The sequence below is a fragment of the Symphalangus syndactylus genome, chromosome 5 (assembly GCF_028878055.3).
Source record: "Symphalangus syndactylus isolate Jambi chromosome 5, NHGRI_mSymSyn1-v2.1_pri, whole genome shotgun sequence".
Taxonomy (NCBI): domain Eukaryota; kingdom Metazoa; phylum Chordata; class Mammalia; order Primates; family Hylobatidae; genus Symphalangus; species Symphalangus syndactylus.
Genome location: NC_072427.2, coordinates 40578038 through 40600314, shown reverse-complemented (window position 1 = coordinate 40600314; position 22277 = coordinate 40578038). Strand labels below are relative to the sequence as shown.

Below are 22277 nucleotides of genomic sequence, written 5' to 3'. Positions count from 1 at the left end.
TACCGAAATATCACTTTTTGGGGCAATATATAATGCCTACATTATTTTGTATCTGCATTTTATGTTATCAGAATTCAAGAATTATTTTATTTCAGAGATGTGTAGCCCAACAGTCAAAAGAATATCCTAACATAGTAAACTTTGGTGTCCAGACAAAGGAAAATCATGGAAAGGCTTTAAAGAGTTACAAAAGGCATACAGATGTGAAGTTACTCAGTGACTATTGCAAATCATCAAAAACGGCAGATTAATAAAATTTATTTTTATGTGCCTATTCCTGTTCCTCTTTTACATAATAATGTCCTATCAAGCTGGTTGGAGATAGAATTAACTCAGGAGGATAGCCAATAAGAGTTACAGGCCATTTTTGCAGAAAGGGAATTAACTTGAATTTAATAACTTAAGATTTTTCACGAGATAAACAATTTTCTATTCATCTTAAGTGCATTCCATTTTTGCTTTTTTTCTTGCTGCATTACTCTGAGAATAATTTAAATAGGTAACTTTTCCGGAAAAAGCAGCATTAAACTTGTTGAAATTCTGGCTTAGGAAAAAACAAAAAAGGAAGGTCTGCTATTACATGTTACTCTATCAGTTTTAATTTTGGGATCCCATAGCCCAAGTAGGTGATGAAGGGATGGGGTGGGAAAAGCTAAGTGGCAAGTGCAGGAAAAACAATGAGGTTATGCCAGCACAGCAACAATGGACTAAGATGTCAAGACACCTCATAGCACTAAGCCCCTCACTCAGAAATAGAGCATGTTGACTCAGAAAACAGCTTTAGGACTCTTGAGTTTGGACCCACTCAAGTGAAATTCCTTAATTTTTAACTCAAGGGTCAAACAGCCGTCCCCTTAAACACCTAAAGCCTCACTGAAGCCTAGCTATCTCATTCTTTAGGGTCCACACCTAGTTGAGAGGTTCATTAGCACAGAGGGGGCAAAGACCTTGAAAAACTATGAATGAGGAAGAAGAGGAGAGGCATAGCAGAGAATACTGAGAAGGGAGATGGGAAGAATGCTAAGTCTTAGAAGAAAAGTGTGTGAGAAGAGAGGTGTGGCAGGAAAGGAAAGTGTCCTGCTGCGAGTGGGTGGAACAGAATGGGAGGGGGCAGTGAGCAGGGAGGGAATCGACCTAGCATGAGGCAGGAGAGAAAAAAGACGACCAGCTGGGAAACCAGAAAATCTGAGGCCGAAGCCCATCTGCCAAGTCGGACTTAAGGAAAATCCCTTCGCCTCTGTGGGCTTCCATTTCCTCATCTGTAAGCGCTGACAATACCCAGCCTCCCAACCCCAGCGAGACTCAATTAAGATAACGGACATGGAAGTTAGGAGGCCAGCGCCCAGAGCTCAGGGGCCGCCCAGTGAACGGTGGTTGACTCGGAATCTCAGAGCCTCGGCTTCCTCTTCCGGCAAGTGGGGGCGGGGGGCCGCCACCCGCTCTGCCCTGGGCAGGGCGGCGCGCCGGGTAAACCGCAAAGCGCGCTGACCCTGAGAACGCGCCAAGCAGTCCCTCGGTGAAGCGGAGAGGGCCTGGTGAGCCGTGGCCCAGGCCTCGCCGGCGCAGGAGAAGGAGAGGGGGGCGGATACTGCACCTTCCCCCCCGGCCCCGCCCGGACCGTCCCGACGTGCGCTATGGAGCGGGCCTGCGCCGCTTCATGCTGTGCCGCCTCCACTCCGGTCCTGGTTGCAGTGGCTTCCTCGGCGGCGGCGCCGGTGACAACCCAGGAGGCGAACGCGGCACTCAGAAGCAGCGGCGGCAGTAGCAGCGGCCTTCGCCTCGGAGGCTTTAGCACTTCCGGTTCCTCGCGATCCGCTCTCCGACTGGCGAAGGCGCAGCCGGGCCAAGAAGGGCGCCGCTGTCTGCTAGGTGGGGTCCAACACCACAGCGCAATCTAGTGGCCGGAGGAGCCAAGGAGGCGCGGGGTGGAGACTGGGCCGAGCAGGGGATAGAGATGAAATCCAGAATGGAACAGCGACTTGAAAGTCACAAGGCAAAATGTGGCGCGTCTGTGGTCAATAAATAATATATATTGAGTGCCTGCTCAAAATAGACAAAATTCCTGTCCATGTGCCAGGCAGAGAGAGCCTTAGACGCTGGGAGCAAACCAGGGTAAATCCCTCCCCTTTCAACGACATGATATTGAGGAAAGGGACTAGGGCCTTGGAGATCTAAGCGTCTCATTGTTGTGGTGGAAAGAAATCTGAACCTGGAGTCCGAAACTTGGCTCTAATATTAACTAGCGATCTTTTAGCAGGTCACTCAATCTATTTGAGCCATAATTTCTTTACCTCTAAAAGGGATATAATACATTTCACTTAATTGCAATTAAAGAAAACCGGCTGGGCATGGAGGCTCACGCCTGTAATCCCACACTTTGGGAGGCTGAGGCAGGCAGATCACTTGAGGTCAGGAGTTCGAGACCAGCCTGGCCAACATGGCGAAACCCCATCTCTACAAAAAATTCAAAACTTAGCTTGGCATGGTGGTGGGCGCCTGCAATCCCAGCTACTACTCAGGAGGCTGAGGAAAGGAGAATCGCTTGAACCCGGGAGGCAGAAGTTGTAGTGAGCTGAGATCACGCCACTGCACTCCAGCCTGGGTGACAGAGTGAGACCCTGTCTCAAAAAAAAAAAAAAAAAAGGTATGCACTTTAACGCATAAAATGAAGAAACTGGGGCCTAGGGGAAAGAAGTGAATGACTTGTTATAATCAGAGCCAGAGGCAGGTCCTTTGACTTGCAATTTCTTTCCTGGTCTACACTGTATATTGGCTGAGAAAAAGGGAACTCAGGAAGATATCCAGGAAAGTAGCAGGTGTACAACAAAACTGTGCAAAAGCGGGGCCTCCCCTATTTTCTATTATTACAAAGAACAATGTGTCAGAGTTGTGTGTCATTAGGATTTATTATAATAGCACTAATAAAAAATCCATTTGGGTACTATGCTCCACTCCACAGTATATAATTATTCACTCTGAGGTTAAATGAGCCTTCCCTCAGGCTTTTTAAAGTTGAGCTCCCTTAAAAAAAAAAAAAAGGCGAAGTCATTTTCCTTGGGTCTCTTCTATTAATTTTCTCCAAATGACCTGAGAGCAGATTTTAAAGGCTTTAAATGCACACACACACACACACACACACACAAATACAGAGAAATATCTTGCACTTCATTAATTCAACAAGTGTTTGCTGAATCTCTGCCTTGTACCTGTCACTGTTTTAAGCAGCGAGGCCACAATAGTGAACAAAGTAGATAAAGCCCCTGTTTTCATGCAGTTTATAGCCTAATAAGAAGAGATAGAGCCCCCTCCCCACAAAAGCAAACAATTAAAAATATATAATTTCATGCATTTAAAAAAAGAGCCATGGACGGATAAAATACTTGCTTATATCACATGGCTAATTACAGATTTGACTAGATTGGAATCCAGATTTCTTTATTTTTTTATTTTTATTTATTATTTTTTGAGATGGAGTCTCAATCTGTCGCCCAGGCTGAAGTGCAGCGGCACCATCTCGGCTCACTGCAAGCTGCGCCTCCCGGGTTCACGCCATGCTCCTGCCTCAGCCTCCCCAGTAGCTGGGACTACAGGCACCTGCCACCACGCCTGGCTAATTTTTTGTATTTTTTTTTTAGTAGAGATGGGGTTTTACCCCATTAGCCAGGATGGTCTCGATCTCCTGACTTCGTGATCTGCCCTCCTCGGCCTCCCAAAGTGCTGGGATTACAGGCGTGAGCCACCACGCCCGGCCAGAGTTCTTGATTTTTATTCTTATTTTCAAACCCTGAGAAAGCTGTAGAGGAACATGTCCACCATGGAATGCTGGCCACTTTGCATGTATCATAGGCATAGGCTTGAATCCAGGGGTCTCTGAGTCTTACCAGAATGCTGTGTGATGTTCCTAGAACAGAAGAAAATAGGAGGCTGATAGGGACCTGGAGGCAACCTCCTCAGGGAGGCAGTCAGGAGACAGCTTCTCCTCTCCTCACAGTTTCTGATGAGGTGTGGAGCTTTCTCCCCACTCCCTCAGAATAGCACTGCTGAATACAAAATCATTTGGCCGCAGTCTAGAATTGGCTCCTGTTCAACAGGGTATCTCGCAACTCACGTTGCAGTCATCTGGCCCCTTTTGTTTCAGTACAGTTGTCCCTTGGTATCTGCAGGGGATTGGTTCCAGGATTCCTGGCAGATATTAAAATCAGCGGTACTCAAGTCCCTGATATCAAATGGCATAGTATTTGCATGTAACCTATGCACATCCTCCTGTCATATATTACTTTTTTTTCTTTGGTGACAGTCTCACTGTGTCACCCAGGCTCTGGAGTGCAGTGGCGCAATCTCAGTTCAGCTCACTGCAACCACCTCAGTCTCCCAGGTAGCTGGAATTACAGGCGTGCGCCACCATGCCCAGCTAATTTTTGTATTTTTAGTAGAGATGGGGTTTCACCACATTGGCCAGGCTGGTCTCAAACTCCTGACCTCAAACAATCTACCCACCTCAGCATCCCAAAATGCTGGGATTATAGCTGTGAGCCACTGCGCCTGGCTGACTTTTTTTTTTTTTTTAGTTGAGATGAAGTCTCGCTCTGTCGCCCAGGCTGGAGTGCAGTGGTGCAACCTTGGCTCACTGCAACTCCTGCCTCCTGGGTTCAAGAAATTCTCCTGCCTCACCCTCCTGAGAAGCTGGGATTACAGGCACCCACCACCATGCCTGGCTAATTTTTTGTATTGTTTGTTTGTTTGTTTTGAGACAGTCTCGCTCTGTTGCCAGGCTGGAGTGCAGTGGCGCAATCTCTGCCCACTGCCACTTCCGCCTCCCGGGTTCAAGCAATTCTCCTGCCTCAGCCTCCTGAGTAGCTGGGATTACAGGCGTCTGCCGCCACGCCTGGCTAATTTTTGTATTTTTAGTAGAGATGGGGTTTCACCATGTTAGCCAGGCTGGCCTTGAACTCCTGACCTCATGTGATCCACCTGCCTCGGCCTCCCAAAGTGCTGGGATTACAGGTGAGAGCCACCATGTCCAGCCTATTATTTTTTTATATCAGTTTTTTTCTAAATACTTTTTTTTTTTTTTTTTTTGAGACGGAGTCTCGCTCTGTTGCCCAGGCTGGAGTGCAGTGGCGCGATCTCGGCTCACTGCAAGCTCTGCCTCCCGGGTTCACGCCATTCTCCTGCCTCAGCCTCTCCGAGTAGCTGGGACTACAGACACCCGCCACCACGCCCGGCTAATTTTTTGTATTTTTAGTAGAGACGGGGTTTCACCGTGGTCTCGATCTCCTGACCTCGTGATCCGCCCGCCTCGGCCTCGCAAAGTGCTGGGATTACAAGTGTGAGCCACCACGCCCGGCCTCTAAATACTTTTGACCTGAGCTAGGTTGAATCCCAGATGTAGAACCCACAGATACAGAGTCAACTGTATTGTCGTTTTTGATGTATGAGACAAGGATCACAAGCATCTATCACCATTGTGCATTTTTCCTTTTGCACTGTATGTAAGTAATAAACTACCTGAATCTAAAAGTGGCTCGGCCGGGCATGGTGGCTCACGCCTGTAATCCCAGCACTTTGGGAGGCCGAGGCGGGCAGATCACGAGGTCAGGAGATCGAGACCATCTTGTCTAACACGGTGAAACCCCGTTTCTACTAAAAATACAAAAAATTAGCCAGGCATGGTGGCGGGCGCCTGTAGTCCCAGCTACTCCGGAGGCTGAGGCAGAAGAATGGCGTGAACCTGGGTGGTGGAGCTTGCAGTGAGCCGAGCTAGCGCCACTGCAGTCTGGCCTGGGCAAAAGAGTGAGACTCTGTCCCCAAAAAATAAAAAATAAAAAAATAAAATAAAAGTGGCTCAATGTATCTTTACTGGCTGAATCAGTCAGGCCGTGGCCTTGCCAAGTCTTGTTTGTGTGGTTGACAAACCCTAGCTGGCTTTCTGCTGTCCTGCACTCTAGGGACCCATCAGAAAAAGACAAGTTATCTAGCACATGAGGTGCGGATGAGATAGCATGGCCGGGTTGATGCAAAACCATCTGTATCTAGCACTGGGTATTATCATCAACAAATATGTTTTAAACATCTACTTTCTGAAGCACGTTGTGTTAGATACTACAGGACACCAAAAGGAGGTAATCTGTGCTCTATTGAGGTTTATAATCTCGGTGAGAAAAAAGATCACAAGCAGGTAGTACATACACTAACAGCCATTGATTATAGGATATGGTGGGTCTATAGTTTCTTTTCCACTTCCCCCCATACTTTACCCCTTTTCAGGGTGTAGTTCAAACCAAACTGTAATAACAAAAAAAGAAGGCAGGCACAGTGGCTCATGCCTGTGGTTCCAGCCCTTTGGGAGACTGAGGCAGAAGGATGGCTTAAGCCCAGGAGTTCGAAACCAGCCTCGGAAAAGTAGTGAGACCTGCCAGGCGTGGTGGCTCGTGCCTGTAATCCCAGCACTTTGGGAGGCCGAGGCAGGCGAATCACCTGAGGTTGGGAGTTCGAGACCAGCCTGACCAAAATGATGAAACCCTGTCTCTACTGAAAATACAAAAATCAGCCAGGGGTGGTGGCACGCACCTGTAATCTCAGCTACTTGGGAGGCTGAGACAGGAGAATCACTTGAACCCCAGAGGCGGAGGTTGCGGTGAACCGAGATCACGGCATTGCACTCCAGCCTGGGCAACAAGAGCAAAACTCCATCCCAAAAAAAAAAAAAAAGAAAAGAAAAGTAGTGAGACCCTGTCTCTACAAAAAGTACAAAAATTGGCTGGACACAGTAGCTCATGCCTGTAATCCCAGCACCCTGGGAGGCTGAGGTGGGTAGATCACCTGAGGTCAAGAGTTTGAGACCAGCCTGACCAACATGGTGAAACTCCATCTCTACTAAATACAAAAAAATTAGCCAGGTATGGTGGCCCATGCCTGTAATCCCAGCTACTTGGGAGGCTGAGGCAAGAGAATTGCTTGAACCTGGGAGGCAGAGGTCGCAGTGAGCTGAGATTGCACCATTGGAATCTAGCCTGGGAAATAACAGCGAAACTCCGTCTCAAAAAAAAAAAAAAGACAAGCACAAAAATTAGCCTGGCGTGGTGGCGGCATCTGTAGTTCCAGCTCCTCAGAAGGATCACTTGAGCCCTGGAGGTCATGGCTGCAGTGAGCTGTGATCATACCACTAATCTGGGTGACAGAGCAAGACTCTGTCTCAAAAAAAAAAAAAAAAAAGAAAAGGAAAGAAAGAAAAGAAAAGAAAAAAAAGTCTTTCCCTCTGATTTTCTTTTTCATATTTAAGTTTTTATTTATGTACTTAATTTATTTTGAAACAAAGTCTTGCACCATTGCCCAGGCTAGACTACAGTGGTATGATCATAGCTCACTATAGTCTTGAACTGGGCTCAAGTAATCCTCTGGCTTGACCCTCTTGAGTAGCTGGAACGACAGGCATGCACCAACATGCCTGGCTAATTTTTAAATTTTTGTAGAGATGGGGGTTGTATTAGTCCATTTTCATGCTGCTGATAAAGACATAGCTGAGACTGGGCAATTTACAAAATAAAGAGGTTTAATTGGACTTACAGTTCCACATGGCTGGGGAGGCCTCACCATCATGGCAGAAGGCAAGGAAGAGCAAATCACATCTTACATGGATTGTGGCAGACCAAAAAAAAAAAGCTTCTGCAGAGAAACTCCTGTGTTTTTTTTGTTTTTTTTTTTTTTTGAGACGGAGTCTTGCTCTGTCACCCAGGCTGGAGTGCAGTGGTGCAATCTCAGCTCACTGCAAGCTCTGCTTCCTGGGTTCATGCCTTTCTCCTGCCTCAGCCTCCTGAGTAGCTGGGAATACAGGCGCCCACCACCATGCCTGGCTAATTTTTTGTATTTTTAGTAGAGACTGGGTTTCACCGTGTTAGCCAGGATGGTCTCAATCTCCCGACCTCGTGATCCGCCTGCCTCGGCCTCCCAAAGTGCTGGGATTACAGGCGTGAGCCACTGCGCCCATCTAAACTCCTGTTTTTTAAAACCATCAAGCCGGGTGCAGTGACTCACGCCTCTAATCCCACCACTTTGGAAGGCTGAGGCAGGCAGATTACTAGAGGTCAGGAGTTTGAGACCAGCCTGGCCAACATGGTGAATGTCTGTCTCTACTAAAAATAGAAAAAAATTAAGGCCGGGCACGGTGGCTGTAATCCCAGCCTTTGGGAGGCCGAAGCAGTTGGATCACTTGAGGTCAGGAGTCCGAGACCAGCCTGGCCAACATGGTGAAACCCCATCTCTACTAAAAATACAAAAAATTGGGCGGGGCGCAGTGGCTCATGCCTGTAATCCCAGCACTTTGGGGGGCTGAGGCAGGTGGATCACGAAGTCAAGAGATGGAGACCATCCTGGCCAATGTGGTGAAACTCCGTCTCTACGAAAAATACAAAAATTAGCTGGGTGTGGTGGCATGTGCCTGTAATCCCAGCTACTCGGGAGGCTGAGGCACGAGAATCGCTTGAACCCGGGAGGTGGAGGTTGCAGTGAGCCGATATTGTGCCACTGCACTCAAGCCTGGTGACAGAGCGAGGCTCAGTCTCAAAAAACATAAAACAAAACCAAAAATTAGCTGGGCATGGTGGCACGCACCTGTAGTCCAGCTACTCCTGAAGGCTGAGGCAGGAGAATCACTTGAACCTGGGAGGCGGAGGTTGCAGTGAGCCGAGATTGCACCATTGCACTCCAGCCTGAGTGTTGAGCAACGAGAGCGAAATTCTGTCTAAAAAAAAAAAAGAAAGAAAGAAAAGAAAATGAGACTTTATTTTCTATAAAGGGTTACAGCTTGTAAGGTCACCATGCTGATAGGCTGGGAAGTGTAGCCTCTGGTAAAGACCAGAGTCAGGTACTTTGAAGGATGAAGGGGTGGGACAGGAGCTTTATGCTGAATGGATTGGCTAAACATACATATGCAACACGTTACAGGAGGAGGTATGAATATTCATGAAGGTGGTCCTGAAGCACGAATATTGAAGAAACATATATGTTACATATGACCCATGTTCACCTTGCAGTGGAGACTTAACACTTAAATGTATTACAATTTGACCTATATGTCAAAAGGTCTTTTCAGGACACAAAGGCACTCAAATGTATAGCCTCTGTAAACTAGCCAGAACTCGTCCATGGTTGATAGTCTTCTTATCAGCAGAAGGTTACTGAAATAAGTCTCTTGTCCAATCAAAGCTATAGTTATGGCTTGTGGAACAAGGGGTCAGTTGGCCAGTGTCTGGTGAGGGGCAAGCTAGAAATTTTAATATTGATTATCTTAAGGCTAGTGCTTGTTTGGCTGCTAGAGAAAGAAAAACCTTGTGGCAGTGAAACATGGTTTATTCTTTAAGTGTAGGGGTGTGTGACTTAACTCTTGCCTAGCATGGCCTTAGGTCTTATTTATAATTTGATATCATATTGCCACAAAGAGTCCATTCCATCAGTCTTTAAACACATTTATTTATTATTATTTTTTGTTGTCGTTCCATCAGTCTTATGCTCTCTATTTTCACATTAATGCTGGTCAGTCGTTGTGTCTAAACCGCAAAAGGGAGGGGGTATAAGAAGGCATATCTGACCTCCCATCCCATCATGACCTGGAACTCAGTTTTTAAGGTTTTTCTGGGGTCCCCTTGGCCAAGAAGGGGTCTGCTCAGTCAATTGTGAGGCTTAGGATTTCATTTTTAGTTCACGCTTCTGAACTGTAGATTGACAGGTAGAGGGGAAGGTTTTCCCAGTAAAGATTGCCTGCAATACCCATTCTCCAGGCAGAGTTGGGAGGCTACATGTATATGATCTGGCTGTGGAGGATTCCCCATTAGATACCTGCACTGATCCAGTCAGTCTCCCTCTCCACACTTAGCTTTGTACTGTCTAGAGAAACCTGACTTTGCTCAGGGATAACTGGCTGGGTGATCCTGGGTGATTTGGATCCAGCCAAATTCTACAGCTCATTTTCTAAAACCTCTTCCAGGAATAGAAGATTTTATACATAGATAACAGTAAGGATGTGTATGACCCCTTGCCAAAGGCAGGAAATCAGCCTTCAGCCCTGGGAATGAGCTTCATCCATGGCAAGTACTCAGCAAATGCTTCCTGTAGTTAGTGGTGACTATTCTCTGAGAAGGGAGAGCTGGCCCTGGGCCAAATGAGGCTGGGAAGGCTGCATCTAGAAGGTAGGACATAAAGACAAAGCTAAATTTGCATTTTCATTTGACTGATAGTATCATAAAACTCTTAGCCCAACCTATTTCAGCTTGGCACTGCCACTTGGCTCTGCCTTTTAATCTCCCCTGCCACCTTCCAGAGTATTTTGGGTTTTTTTTTTTGAGACAAGGTTTTGCTCTGTTGTCCAGGCTGGAGTGCATCGGCGCCATCACAGTTCACTGCAGCTCTGACCTTCCAGGCTCAAGAGATCCTCCCAGCCTCCTGAGTAGCTAGGACTACAGGCACATGCCACCACACCTGGCTAATTTTTTAAATTTTTTCTAGAGATGGGGTCTCACTGTTTTGCCCAGGCTGGTCTCGAACTCTTAAACTCAAGCGATCCTCCCATCTCAGCCTCCCAAAGCGTTGGGATTACAGCATGAGCCACCACGCCCAGCCCCGCCCTGGAGTTTTATAGTTCACCAGAATGATACTCTTTCCTCTCTCCATTTCTATTTTTTTCTTGTTAGGTTTCTCTGGGAGAGAGGGGTCCATAATAGTGGGGTCTCTTTGCAGAAAAATTTAGAAACAGCTGATAAGAACATTAGAGGGAACCAAATCTAACTCATCAAATTCACCTAATTTGATGAATGTGGAAACTCAGGCCTAAAGAAGTCATTTTGCAGTATGTTACTAGTGGTCAAACCAGGCTGGATAGGCCCACTTCCACTGGACCTTTCTTATGAAGCATCTGAGGCAAAATGCCAACATTCAGTCTTCTTCTATATCAATAGCTTTCACCTTGGCAGAAGTCAGCTGATAGGCCTCAGGTTTCAAATATGCTGAATTAAAATTATTCTATTTTTTATTACCCACCTACCAGGATGGCTAAAATTAAAAAGACTGGCTGGGGGTGGGGGTGGGGCTGGAAAAAAAAAATTAGGCCAGGCGCCGTAGCTCACGCCTGGGAGGCTGAGGCAGGAGGATCACTTGAGCCCAGGAGTTTGAGACCATTTGAGCCTAGAAGTTTGAGACCAGCATGGCCAACATGGTGAAACCCCATCTCTACTAAAAATATGAAAATTATCCAGGTGTGGTGGTGCACACCTGTAATCCCAGCTACTTGGGAGGCTGAGGCAGGAGAATCATTTGAACTGCGGAGGTAGAGGGTGCAGTGAGCTGAGATTGCGCCAGTGCACTTCAGCCTGGGAAACAGAGCAAGACTCTTTCTCAAAAAAAAATCAAAAAATAAAATAAAATTAAATTAAAAAAGACTGAAAATACTAGGGATATAGAGCAACCAAAACTTTCAAACATTGCCGTGGAATGTAAATTGACCAAAACACTTTGTAAAACTGCTTAGCATACCTACTAAAGCTAATCATACATCTATGTAACCTAGCAATTCCCTTCACAGGTATTTATTCCAAAATAATTAAGGGCATTTATCCCCAAAAGACAGGTACAGAAATATTCAGAGCAGCTTTATTTGTAATAGCTAAAAACTAGAAACAACACAAATATCCATCAATAGGAAAATGGATAAATAATTTGCGGTATATTTATATAGTCAACTACTACAGAGCAAAACCAAAAACTAAAAGAGAATGAATTACTGATTCACTCAGCAACATGGATAAATCTCATACACATTATGTTGATGAAAGAAACCAAGGCCCAGCACGGTGGCTCACATCTGTAATCCCAGCACTTTGGGAGCCTGAGGGGGGCAGATCACAAGGTCAGGAGTTCAAGACCATCCTGGCCAACATGGTGAAACCCCGTCTCTACTAAAAATACAAAAATTAGCTGGGCGTGGTGGCAGACACCTGTAATTCCAGCTACTTGGGAGGCTGAGGCAGGAGAATCGCTTGAACCGGGAGGCCGAGGTTGCAGTGAGCTGAGACTGCACCATTGCACTCCATCCTGGGTGACAGAGCAAGACTCTGTCTCAAAAAAAAAAAAGAAAAAAGGAAACCAGACACTGTAGGTTCCATTTATATAAAATTCAAGAACAGAACAGACAAGAAAGACTCTATGGTGATATATCAGGATAGTAATTACTGAGAGGCAAAGATATTTTAACATGAAATAACCTCTGGGATACTGGAAATATTCCAGATCTTGATCTAGGTGATAATTACATGGATATATACATATAGAAAAATTCAGCTTAAACTGAATATTTAAGATTTACCCATGTTCTATATGTAAACTACACCTCAATTTTTTTGAAAAGTGCCCCATATTGCATCTGCATTGTAGTAAACACAATACAATAAAATACCTTTATCATAAAAAATATTTTATCGTTAACATTCAAGACTGTCAAGGTCATTGCTTTCATCAACTCATACCTGGCAGATTGCACTGGTCTCCAATTGCTTTGCCTACTACCAATTCCTCCTCCTCTCTGACAGGTCTTTCTTGCTGAGCACATTTGATTTTACTAATCTCCAGGTTAACAAACTTCCTTGGCTCCCATGTGTCTGTGGGATACAGTATAGGCACCTCAGTGAAGCAAACAAAGACTTTCCTAATGCACCCTCTGCCTTTCCAGATTCAGGGCGACCTCTCTCCTCTATGCCTTTAATCCCTAGCAGCAGAACCTCTTCCCACAACCCTCTCTCTTTTTTAAATTTTAAGACAGGGCCTCACACTGTCACCCAAGCTGGAGTGCAGTGGTGTGATCTTGCCTCCTGAGCTTAAGCAATCCTCCCACCCTAGCCTCCCGAGTAGCTCGGACCACAGGGGCGCGCCAACCACGCCCTGCTAACTGTTGTATTTTTTGTAGAGACAGGGTATTGCTATTTTTCTCAGGCTGGTCTCAAACTCCTGGGCTCCAGGGATCCTCCCGCCTCATCCTCCCAAAGTGCTGGGATCACACGCGTGAGCCACTGCACCTGATCCACATCTTTTCACCTGTGAACGAAGCAAGCACCCTGTGCTTCCACGGCCTACCTGGTTCTTACTCGGTCAAATTCCTACTCACATTTCACCATCCCGTTCTCAAGAGTTGGCTCTCAAATGTCTGACGATGGTTCCCACGGCCCTCAGTTCCTATCATCATAAACTTTTTGTGAGCTCAGCACATTCATTACATGAAAACTCTCTGTATTTTATACTGTCCACTCCTGAGCTAAATGTTTCCAGAGAGCTAGCAGAATTTGTTTTCAGCGTTAGATCCCTCTGCTAAACAAATGGGTGCTAACAGAATCACTTTGCTAAATAAATGGGAGCTAACAGGATTGAATATGAGTTCCATTTTTGTCCCAGAGTTCTAGTTTTCATATAAATGTTTCTTCCCATTAAATTATTCGCTGCAGAAGAACTTGGGGATGAAAGCCGATACAGACAAGACAGCTTAAGTAAGACATAAATGAGTGTTGTCTCTAGTTTGAGTTTCCTATTTTTTTGAGACAGTCTCCTGCACTGTCCAATAGAATAGCCACCAAAAATATGGATATTTAAATTTAAATTAGAAGTGAATAAAAGTGGCCGGGAGCAGTGGCTCACGCCTATAATCTCAGCACTTTGGGAGGCCAAGGCGGGCGGATCACCTGAGGTCGGGAGTTCGAGACCAGCCTGACTAACACGGAGAAACCCCGTCTGTACTGAAAATACAAAATTAGCCGATGGCGCATGCCTGTAATCCCAGTTACTCGGGAGGCTGAGGCAGGAGAATCACTTGAACCTGGGAGGCAGAGGTTGCGGTGAGCCGAGATCGCGCCGTTGCACTCCAGCCTGGGCAACAAGAGCGAAACTCCGTCTCAAAACAAAACAACAACAACAAAAAAACAGAAGTGAGTAAAATTGAAAATTCAGTTATTCAGTTCAAGTACTCAAAAGCATCATGTGGCTAGTGGCTACCGTATTAAAGAGCGCAATGGGCAATATTTCCATCATCACCTACAGTTTTATTGGGCAGCGCTGCCCTGGTCTTTATTTTCCCTTCTTGGGACTCTCTTCCACGCTGCTCCCACGCCAAGTCCCCTATCACCATTATTATCCTCATTTCATCTGTAATTACTTGCATCTTTTAATAGGCTGGGAGTTCTAAGACAGAAGGGACTGTGTCTCACTTCTGTTGTTCCAGTGTTTAGCTTTGAAACCCAGGCACACAGTAGGTACTCAGTAAACAGAATGTGAGGGACCTTCCGGAGACACCAGTCCCAAACCCTTTCCCATGCTGATCGGTCCCCTATAAGTCTCCAGCCTTTTTTATTTTAAAGCTTATTTTAAAGCATGTCCCTGAAGACTAGTGGGGAGAGCAGACCACCCGCTGATTCCAATTCCCTAGGCGGCCGCAGCGAGCTGCGGCGTCTCGGTGCCCCGGCCTACCGCCCATATCCCGCCTGCGCCCCGCCCCCGCCCGGCTCGCGCCAAGGCCCACTGCTGGCGCCGCCGCCGCCATCCCGGCGCGTCACTGCGCAGGCGCGGCCCGCGAGCGTGGGGTGTCTCGAGGTGCCGGGTTGCAGGCGCTCAGGAGCGCTGGGGTTTGAGGCCTGCTTTCTGCCCGCGCCAGCAGAGCACTACCTGAGGCAGCGAGGCGCAGCGAGCCTAGCCTCCTGGCGCCCTGGGCAGTGTGGCCATGGAGAATCAGGTGTTGACGCCGCATGTCTACTGGGCTCAGCGACACCGCGAGCTGTATCTGCGCGTGGAGCTGAGTGACGTACAGGTAAACGCTGGGTCGGGCGGCGGGAAGCGCGCGGGATCGCGGCTCCGGGTACCCGCCAGGACCCCTGCCCTCTTTGTCCGCGTGCGTGCCGGAGAGCCTGCAGTGCGCCAACAAGGTCCGCGACGCGGTGCGCTCACGGCGTGCTGGCGCTTGTCGAGGCTCATCCGCAGATCTCGGGCCGGGGGCACAACCCCCTGAGGGCTGCAGGAACCTTCGGGTCCTCAGAGAGCTCGGCCTGGGCCTCTCAGGCTACCCCGGGCCTCTTCTTTGTTCGCAGTCGGCGGCCTTCATGGAGCCCAGGCCCGGCCCTGGCTGTCTGGCCGTCGGGGTTCGAGTTGGCTGGGGCCCTTCGAGATGTGGGATGAGCTCGTTGGGTCAGGGGTGCGGTTGTGACAGCGGCTTGCTGGGCCGTGGCTGGATGCCTGCCGCGGGCCTGAGAGGTCCAGCCAGGCCCCTCGGACGTTACTGAGGCTGGGCGCTGCAGGGGGTGGGGGGGGGAGGGGTGGGGGCCACACCCACCTCGCAAACGTTCAGTGATGGAAATCATTCTCATTACTTTTAATTTTAAAATTCACAAGAGCTGGAGGAAGTGATTTCCCCCTCTGTTCTGAAGGCTGTGAGCTCAGCTTTGCTGAGTTGCACAGAGAACTTAAAAATTTCTTAAGTTACATTAAGCATTTCTGTTTGAGCTCCTTGGCCCTTAATGTAAGCAAGCTGAAGGCACCTAATAGTGGAGACTCCAGGATCTGTGCATCCTCCTGTCTCTGTCCAAACTAAAGATTCTGGGCTTTGAGAAACTGGAGTTTTCATTCTGGAAGGTTCTTTTTTTTTTTTTTTTGAGACGGACTTTCGCTCTTGTCGCTCAGGCTGGAGTGCAATGGCGCGATCTCGGCTCACTGCAACCTCTGCCTCCCGGGTTCAAGCGATTCTCCTGCCTCAGCCTCCGGAGTAGCTGGGATTACAGGCGCGTGCCACCACGCCCGGCTAATTTTTGTATTTTTAGTAGAGCCAGGGTTTCACCATGTTGGCCAGGCTGGTCTCGAACTCCTGACCTCAGGTGATCCACCTGTCTCGGCCTCCCAAAGTGCTGGGATTACAGGCATGAGCCACCGCGCCCAGCTTCTGGAAGATTCTTATCCTTATTGGAAACTTCTCCTTAACATCTATGGCACTTTGTAACCTCTTTCACTCCATTTAACTCTCTCTGCCTCTGAATCAGGCATCTGCTTGGATCACCCGTGGATCCGGTAAAATGTAGGTGCTTTCTGAGTGTCGACTTGAATTTATTGAATTTAATATAATCTTTGCTTCTGGAATATAAACAGTTTTCCTGTTGAAAGATGAAGACAGTAGTGGCCAGAATGCCTTTAAATAGGCTATGACATTGCATGGTGTGTCGTTTAATGTGTTCATCCAGACTGAGATTATACTTTTGGGTCAGAGTATGAATAAATGTTCTGTGCTGTCTCCCTCTACTGCTCCAGGGTGGTTTAATAGAATAGGAAAAAACAAACAAAATCTTTTGTAGTTGGGGATCAAAGTCCCCATGTAGAGAGGGTTCTTCCAGCAGTCAATAAAAAAGTACAGAACAGGCCGGGTGCTGTGGCTCACACCTGTAATGCCAACACTTTGGGAGGCCGAGGCAGGCGGATCACCTGAGGTCGGGAGTTCGAGACCAGCCTGACCAACATGGAGAAACGCCATCTCTACTAAAAATACAAAATTAGCCGGGCATGGTGGTGCATGCCTGTAATTCACTATGTTGGCTACTTGGGAGGCTGAGGCAGGAGAATTGCTTGAACCCGGGAGGCGGAGGTTGCGGTGAGCGGAGATGGTGCCGTTGCACTCCAGCCTGGGCAACAAGAGCAAAACTCTGTCTCAAAAAAAAGTAACCGTCTAAAAAATTTTGGGGAAAAATAAATTATTTTCCCCCCTTATTGAGTTTTTGTTTTCTCTGGGGTTTCACATTTGTAGTTTTGAGGCACCCATATTTCAACTACCATTAGTTTAAAAGCACCATGTTACACTCATGAGTGTTTACATGTGTTAGCAATCCTCTAACACATGTAAGGTAGTACAGATTTACAAAGATGAGTCAGACCCAGCTTTTCAAGGGCATGCTATCTAGAAGGAGGCGTATCATATACAAACAAAAAGTTTTGTGTAGGAGTATGTTTATTGGTAGTATTGGAGTTGCATGTTGAACCAGGTATCTGGTGTTAAAGGAATTTGTTACCTTTCTTTCATTTAGTTAGTGGTGACTTCCAGAAATGAGAATTATTTTTGTCAAACTAAGACTGGGAGAATGTTCCAGAAAGAGAAAAGAAGGCATAGACTTTTAGACACTTGTAATGTCTGACTTAAATGGTGTCAATGCCCAAAGGCCACCAATAACACACCTGTAGTTAAACAAGTTGAGTTTATTACTCATTGCATTGAGAGAGCATACTCCATGGGGAACCCTGGGGTGTTTCATTAGGAGGGTGTTAGAACTGATTATAGGATTTGGGTATTGGTGATTAGGGGAGGGGAGGGTTAAGGAGGTTGGATTTCACTTCAGATAAGATCCTGTAAGAAAATATGAGAGTTTTGTGGTTGGGTATCTGAATAAATCTTATCTGTAGGGCAGGGAGACTAGTATAAGAACGAAACTGTAATTGCTACAGGAGTAGCAGTCACTCAATTTGGCCAGAGGGTGTTTGGTATTTTGTGGGTGGCATAGCCACTATGTATTTGTCTGTGCTTATAACAAAATCGTGGAATGGCCTTTGTCTCATTTTATGAGGATTTCAGAGTAACCTTGTCTGAGGTTGGTATTCTGTGAGATTGTTTATGTCCCATAGGAGAATAACTTGGCCTGGCTGTGAGTGCTATGCCTGCTTCTGACTCTCAGGGGTTGCCTTTTTTTTTTTGTCTTTCTCAACTGATTGCTCTATGCAGGGCCTGTTGAAACCAGTGGTTTTACATGTGCAGATTTGTTATTAAAAAAAAAAAAAAAAAAAGAAAAGCGGCCGGGTGTGGTGGCTCATGCCTGTAATCCCAGCACTATGGGAGGCCGAGACGAGCGGATCACGAGGTCAGGAGATCGAGACCATCCTGGCTAACACGGTGAAACCCCGTCTCTACTAAAAATACAAAAAAATTAGCCAGGCGTGGTGGCGGGCGCCTGTAGTCCCAGCAGCTGGGAGGTTGACGCAGAAGAATGGCGCGAACCTGGGAGGCGGAGCTTGCAGTGAGCCAAGATGGCGCCACTGCACTCCCGCCTGGGCGACAGAGCAAGACTCTGTCTCAAAAAAAAAAAAAGAAAAGAAACCAATGGTTCTGGCTCTGGATGAAGCACTTCATTTATTTGTTCAGTAAAAATCGTTTATGGAGTACCTACTCTTGTTTATCATTAAGCTAGGTGTGGGGTTCTTGGACAGCACTTTAACACTCTCTGCTTTCTATAGCATGACCCACAGCTTATGTGTAAGTGTGAGTTTTAAAGTGTTAAGTTCCAGTTTGGAGGCATTGGCTCTGTCTGCCTCCGTCCTGACACAGGGAACTGTCCAGTTGTCACATCTCTATTCTGTCTTTGGAGCTGCAGGGCTAGTGACTATGAGAGAACACGGCTGATGTGAGGAGAAATGGTGGTCAGTAAAGACTTCAGCAGTGGCATCGTCTGTGCTTGAGGTGAACAGTAGCAAAGAGGCCAGCTAAGGCAGGGTTACTTTCAAAATAGAATTTACTTTCACGATGAGCATAATGAATGTGTTTGTCCCGAAAAACATAGTTGTTAAAGCATTGGTTTATTTACAAGGTGCTTGTTTGTTTTGGGTGTTGTGAACAGAAAACAGAGCGTAGCTGTGTTTGAGAGCTGTTTGAAAGATATAGTTCCTGTCCTTACCTAACAGAGTCTGGTAGAAAGAGTGCTAACTGAACACATGAGATTGGGTCCTTGTTCTTACACTTACGCTCTGGTGACCATGATTCACTTAACCTTTATGAACCTGAGGCTCTTCATCCAGACAGATATGAACAGTAGTGCCTAATTCATAGAACCATTTTGAGATTTGAATTGGAAAATGGATTTGAAAGTGCTTTGCAAATTCTAGTGTGCAGTTCAAGTGAGTGATTATGATGATTGCGATATTAAACCTTAGATGAGAGGGTTGGTCACAGAGCAATGGAAGAATAGAGCCTATTAGCAGACCTATTCATATATGAAAAGTTAAGGTATGACAAAAGGCGCTCTTACAAATTAATGAGGAGAGAATGACCCATTCAGGAAATCGTACTGGGGCAATTGGTAATCCAAATGGCAAAAAGAAAATAAGATCCCGCCTTATGCCATACACAAAAATCAGTTTCAGGTGCATGAATGACCTAAATGCATAAAGCAAAACTACTAAAAAGAAATATAGGAGACTATCTTTATAATATTGGAAAGGGGGAGAATGTGTTAAGCAAGATGCACAAAACACAAACCCTAAAGACAAAGATTGGCACATTTAAGACAAACTTCAAGACATTTGCAGTGCATATCACTGAGAGATGACTAATATCATGACTATTTAAAGAACACCTACAGACCAATAAGCAAAAGACATATTACCTAATAGAAAAAGGGGCAGATAATATAAACATTTCAGAGTAAAAGGAAACAAGAATGGCCAATAAGTTTGAAAAGATGCTTAACTGCAATTATGATCAGGCACATGTACAGGCATACCTTGTTTTATTGTGCTTTGCTTTATTGTGCTTTGCAGATAATGCGGTTTTGACAAATTGAAGGTTGTGGCAACAAAGTCTGTTGGCGTCATTTTTCCAACAGCATGTGTTCACTTAGTGTGTCTGTGTTATATTTTGTTAATTCTTGGTATAGTTCAGATTTTTTCATTATTATTATATCTGTTCTGGTGACTTGTGATCAGTGATCTTTGATGTTACTTTTTTTGAGACAGGGTCTCACTCTGTTGCCCAGGTTGGAGTGCAGCAGTGTGATCATAGCTCATTGTAGCCTTGAACTCCTGGGTTTGAGCAGTCCTCCTGGCTCAGCCTACTAAGTAGAACTACAGGTACCTGCCTAGCTAATTTTTAATTTTTTAATTTTTTTAGAGGTGGGGTCTCATTATGTTGGCCAGGCTGGTCTTGAACTCCTGGACTCAAGCAATCCTCTTGCCTTGCCAGATCCCTGGCAAGCAATCCTCTGGCCTCCCAGATCCCTGAGGTTACAGGCTTGAACCACTGTGCCTAGCCTTGGTGTTACTATTGTGATTGTTTATTATTTATTTATTTATTTTTGAGACAGGTCTCACTCTGTCACCCAGGCTGGAGTGCTGTGGTGTGATCTTGGCCCACCGCAACCTCCGCCTCCCAGCCTCAAGTGATCCTTCCACCTCAGCTTCCCAAGTAGCTGGGACTGCAGGCATGTGCCACTGTGCCCAGCTAGTTTTTGTATTTTTTGTAGAGATGAGGTTGGTCTTGAACTCCTAAGCTCAAGTGGCCTGCCCACCTCGGCCTCCCAAAGTGCTGGGATTACAGGTGTGAGCCACTGTGCCCAGCCACTATTGTGATTGTTTTTTTTTTTTTTTTTTGAGACGGAGTCTCGCTCTGTCGCCCAGGCTGGAGTGCAGTGGCGCAATCTCGGCTCACTGCAAGCTCCGCCTCCCGGGTTCACGCCATTCTCCTGCCTCAGCCTCCGAGTAGCTGGGACTACAGGCGCCCGCCACCACGGCCAGCTAATTTTTTGTATTTTTAGTAGAGACGGGGTTTCACTGTGGTCGCGATCTCCTGACCTCGTGATCTGCCCGCCTCGGCCTCCCAAAGTGCTGGGATTACAAGCGTGAGCCACCGCGCCCGGCCTATTGTGATTGTTTTGTGGCAAAATGAAATGCACCTATACAAGATGGTGAACTTAATGGATAAATGTATGTGCTCTGACTGCTCTCACTGGCCATTCCTCCATCTCTCTCCCTCTCCTTGGGCCTCTCCTCTGAGACACAGCAATATTGAAATTAGACCAATTAATAACCCTACAGTGGGGCGGGTGTGATGGCTCATGCCTGTAATCCCAGCACGTTGGGAGGCTGTGGTGGGTGGATCACTTGAGGTCAGAGACCAGCCTGGCCAACATGGTGAAACCCCGTCTCTACTAAAAATATACAAAAATTAGCTAGGTGTGGTGGCGGGTGCCTGTAATCCTAACTACTCAGGAGGCTGAGGCAGGAGAATCACTTGAACCTGGGAGGCTGAAGTTGGGTGAGCTGAGATCACGCCACTGCACTCCAGTGGCAGAGTGAGACTCCGTCTCAAAAACAAAACAAACAAAAAAGCCCTACAATGGCTTCTAAGTGTTAAAGTGAAGAGTTGCACATGTCTCACTTTAAATCAAAAGCTAGAAATCATTAAGCTTAGTGAGGAAGGCATGTCAAAACTGAGACAGGCTGAAAGCTAGGCCTCTTGCACCAAGCAGCCAAGTTGTGAATGCAAAGAAACAGTTTTTGAAGGAAATTAAAAGTGCTATTCCAGTGAACACCCAAATGATAAGAAAGCAAAATAGCCATATTGTTGATATGAAGAAAGTTTGAGTGGTCTAGATAGAATATAAATCAGCCACGACATTCTCTTAAGCCAAAGCCTAATCCAGAACAAGGCCCCAACTCTTTCAATTCTATGAAGGCTGAGAGGTGAGGAAGCTGCAGAAGAGAAATTTGAAGCTAACAGAAGTTGATTCATGAGGCTTACGGAAAGGATCCATAACATAAAAGTGCAAAGTAAAGCTACAAATGCTGATTGTAGAAGCTGCAGCAAGTTATCTAGAAGATCTAACTAAGATCCTTGATAAAGGTGGCTACAGTGAACAACAGATTTTCAATGTAACAGCCTTCTACTGGAAGAAGATGCCATGGAGGACTTTTATAGTTAGAGAGGAGAAGTCAATGCCTGGCCTCAAAGCTTCAAAGGACAGTCTGACTCTTTTGTTAGGGGCTAATGCAGCTGGTGGCTTGAAATTGAAGCCAGTGCCCCTTTACCATTCTGAAAATCCTAGGGCCCTTAAGAATTATATTAAATTGGCTGGGCATGGTGGTTCATGTCTGTAATCCCAGCACTTTGGGAGGCCGAGGCAGGTGGATCACCTGAGGTCAGGAGTTCAAGACCAGGCTGACCAACATGGCGAAACCCTGTCTCTACTAAAAAATACAAAAAATTAGCTGGGCATGGTGGCGGGCACCTTTAATCCCAGCTACTTGGGAGGCTGAGGCAGGAGAATCGCTTGGATCTGGGAGGCAGAGGTTGCAGTGAGCTGAGATCGCACCACTGCACTCCAGCCTGGGCAATAGAGAAAGACTCCATCTCAAAAAAAAAAAAAAAAAAAAAAAGAATTATGCTAAATCTACTCTGCCTATGCCCTGTAAGTGGAACAACAACTCCTGGATGATAGCACGTTTGTTTACAGAATGGT

At 46.4% G+C, this 22277-nt stretch overlaps 2 protein-coding genes and 1 long non-coding RNA gene across 13 annotated transcripts in view; 1 reads left to right on the top strand and 2 right to left on the bottom strand.

Moving 5' to 3' along the window:
• The window catches only part of DPP8 (dipeptidyl peptidase 8), a 77474-nt gene extending 75664 nt beyond the window's left edge, over positions 1-1810 (bottom strand). For 6 of the 8 annotated variants that reach the window (XR_008657673.2, XM_055278096.2, XM_055278104.2 and 3 more), the window contains exon 1: positions 1595-1810. The gene's annotated coding sequence lies outside the window, so the exon portion shown is untranslated. Of the gene's footprint in view, positions 1-1320 lie in introns of all 8 variants that reach the window. The other 2 variants (XM_055278098.2, XM_063638902.1) reach the window with 1 other exon arrangement.
• Positions 1811-9375: 7565 nt separating this feature from the next.
• Positions 9376-13453, bottom strand: LOC134736617 (uncharacterized). The gene is made up of 3 exons (XR_010120725.1): positions 13117-13453; positions 12513-12644; positions 9376-10177 (listed from the first exon to the last, which is right to left on the bottom strand). It is a non-coding gene; the product is annotated as an uncharacterized lncRNA (long non-coding RNA).
• A 1050-nt stretch (positions 13454-14503) lies between these two features.
• Positions 14504-22277, top strand: part of HACD3 (3-hydroxyacyl-CoA dehydratase 3) — a 49653-nt gene continuing 41879 nt past the window's right edge. For 2 of the 4 annotated variants that reach the window (XM_063638952.1, XM_063638951.1), the window contains exon 1: positions 14578-14833. In XM_063638952.1, the coding sequence (XP_063495022.1) occupies positions 14747-14833 (87 nt within the window). In that variant the 5' untranslated portion in view covers positions 14578-14746. Of the gene's footprint in view, positions 14834-22277 lie in introns of all 4 variants that reach the window. The other 2 variants (XM_063638950.1, XM_055278119.2) reach the window with 2 other exon arrangements.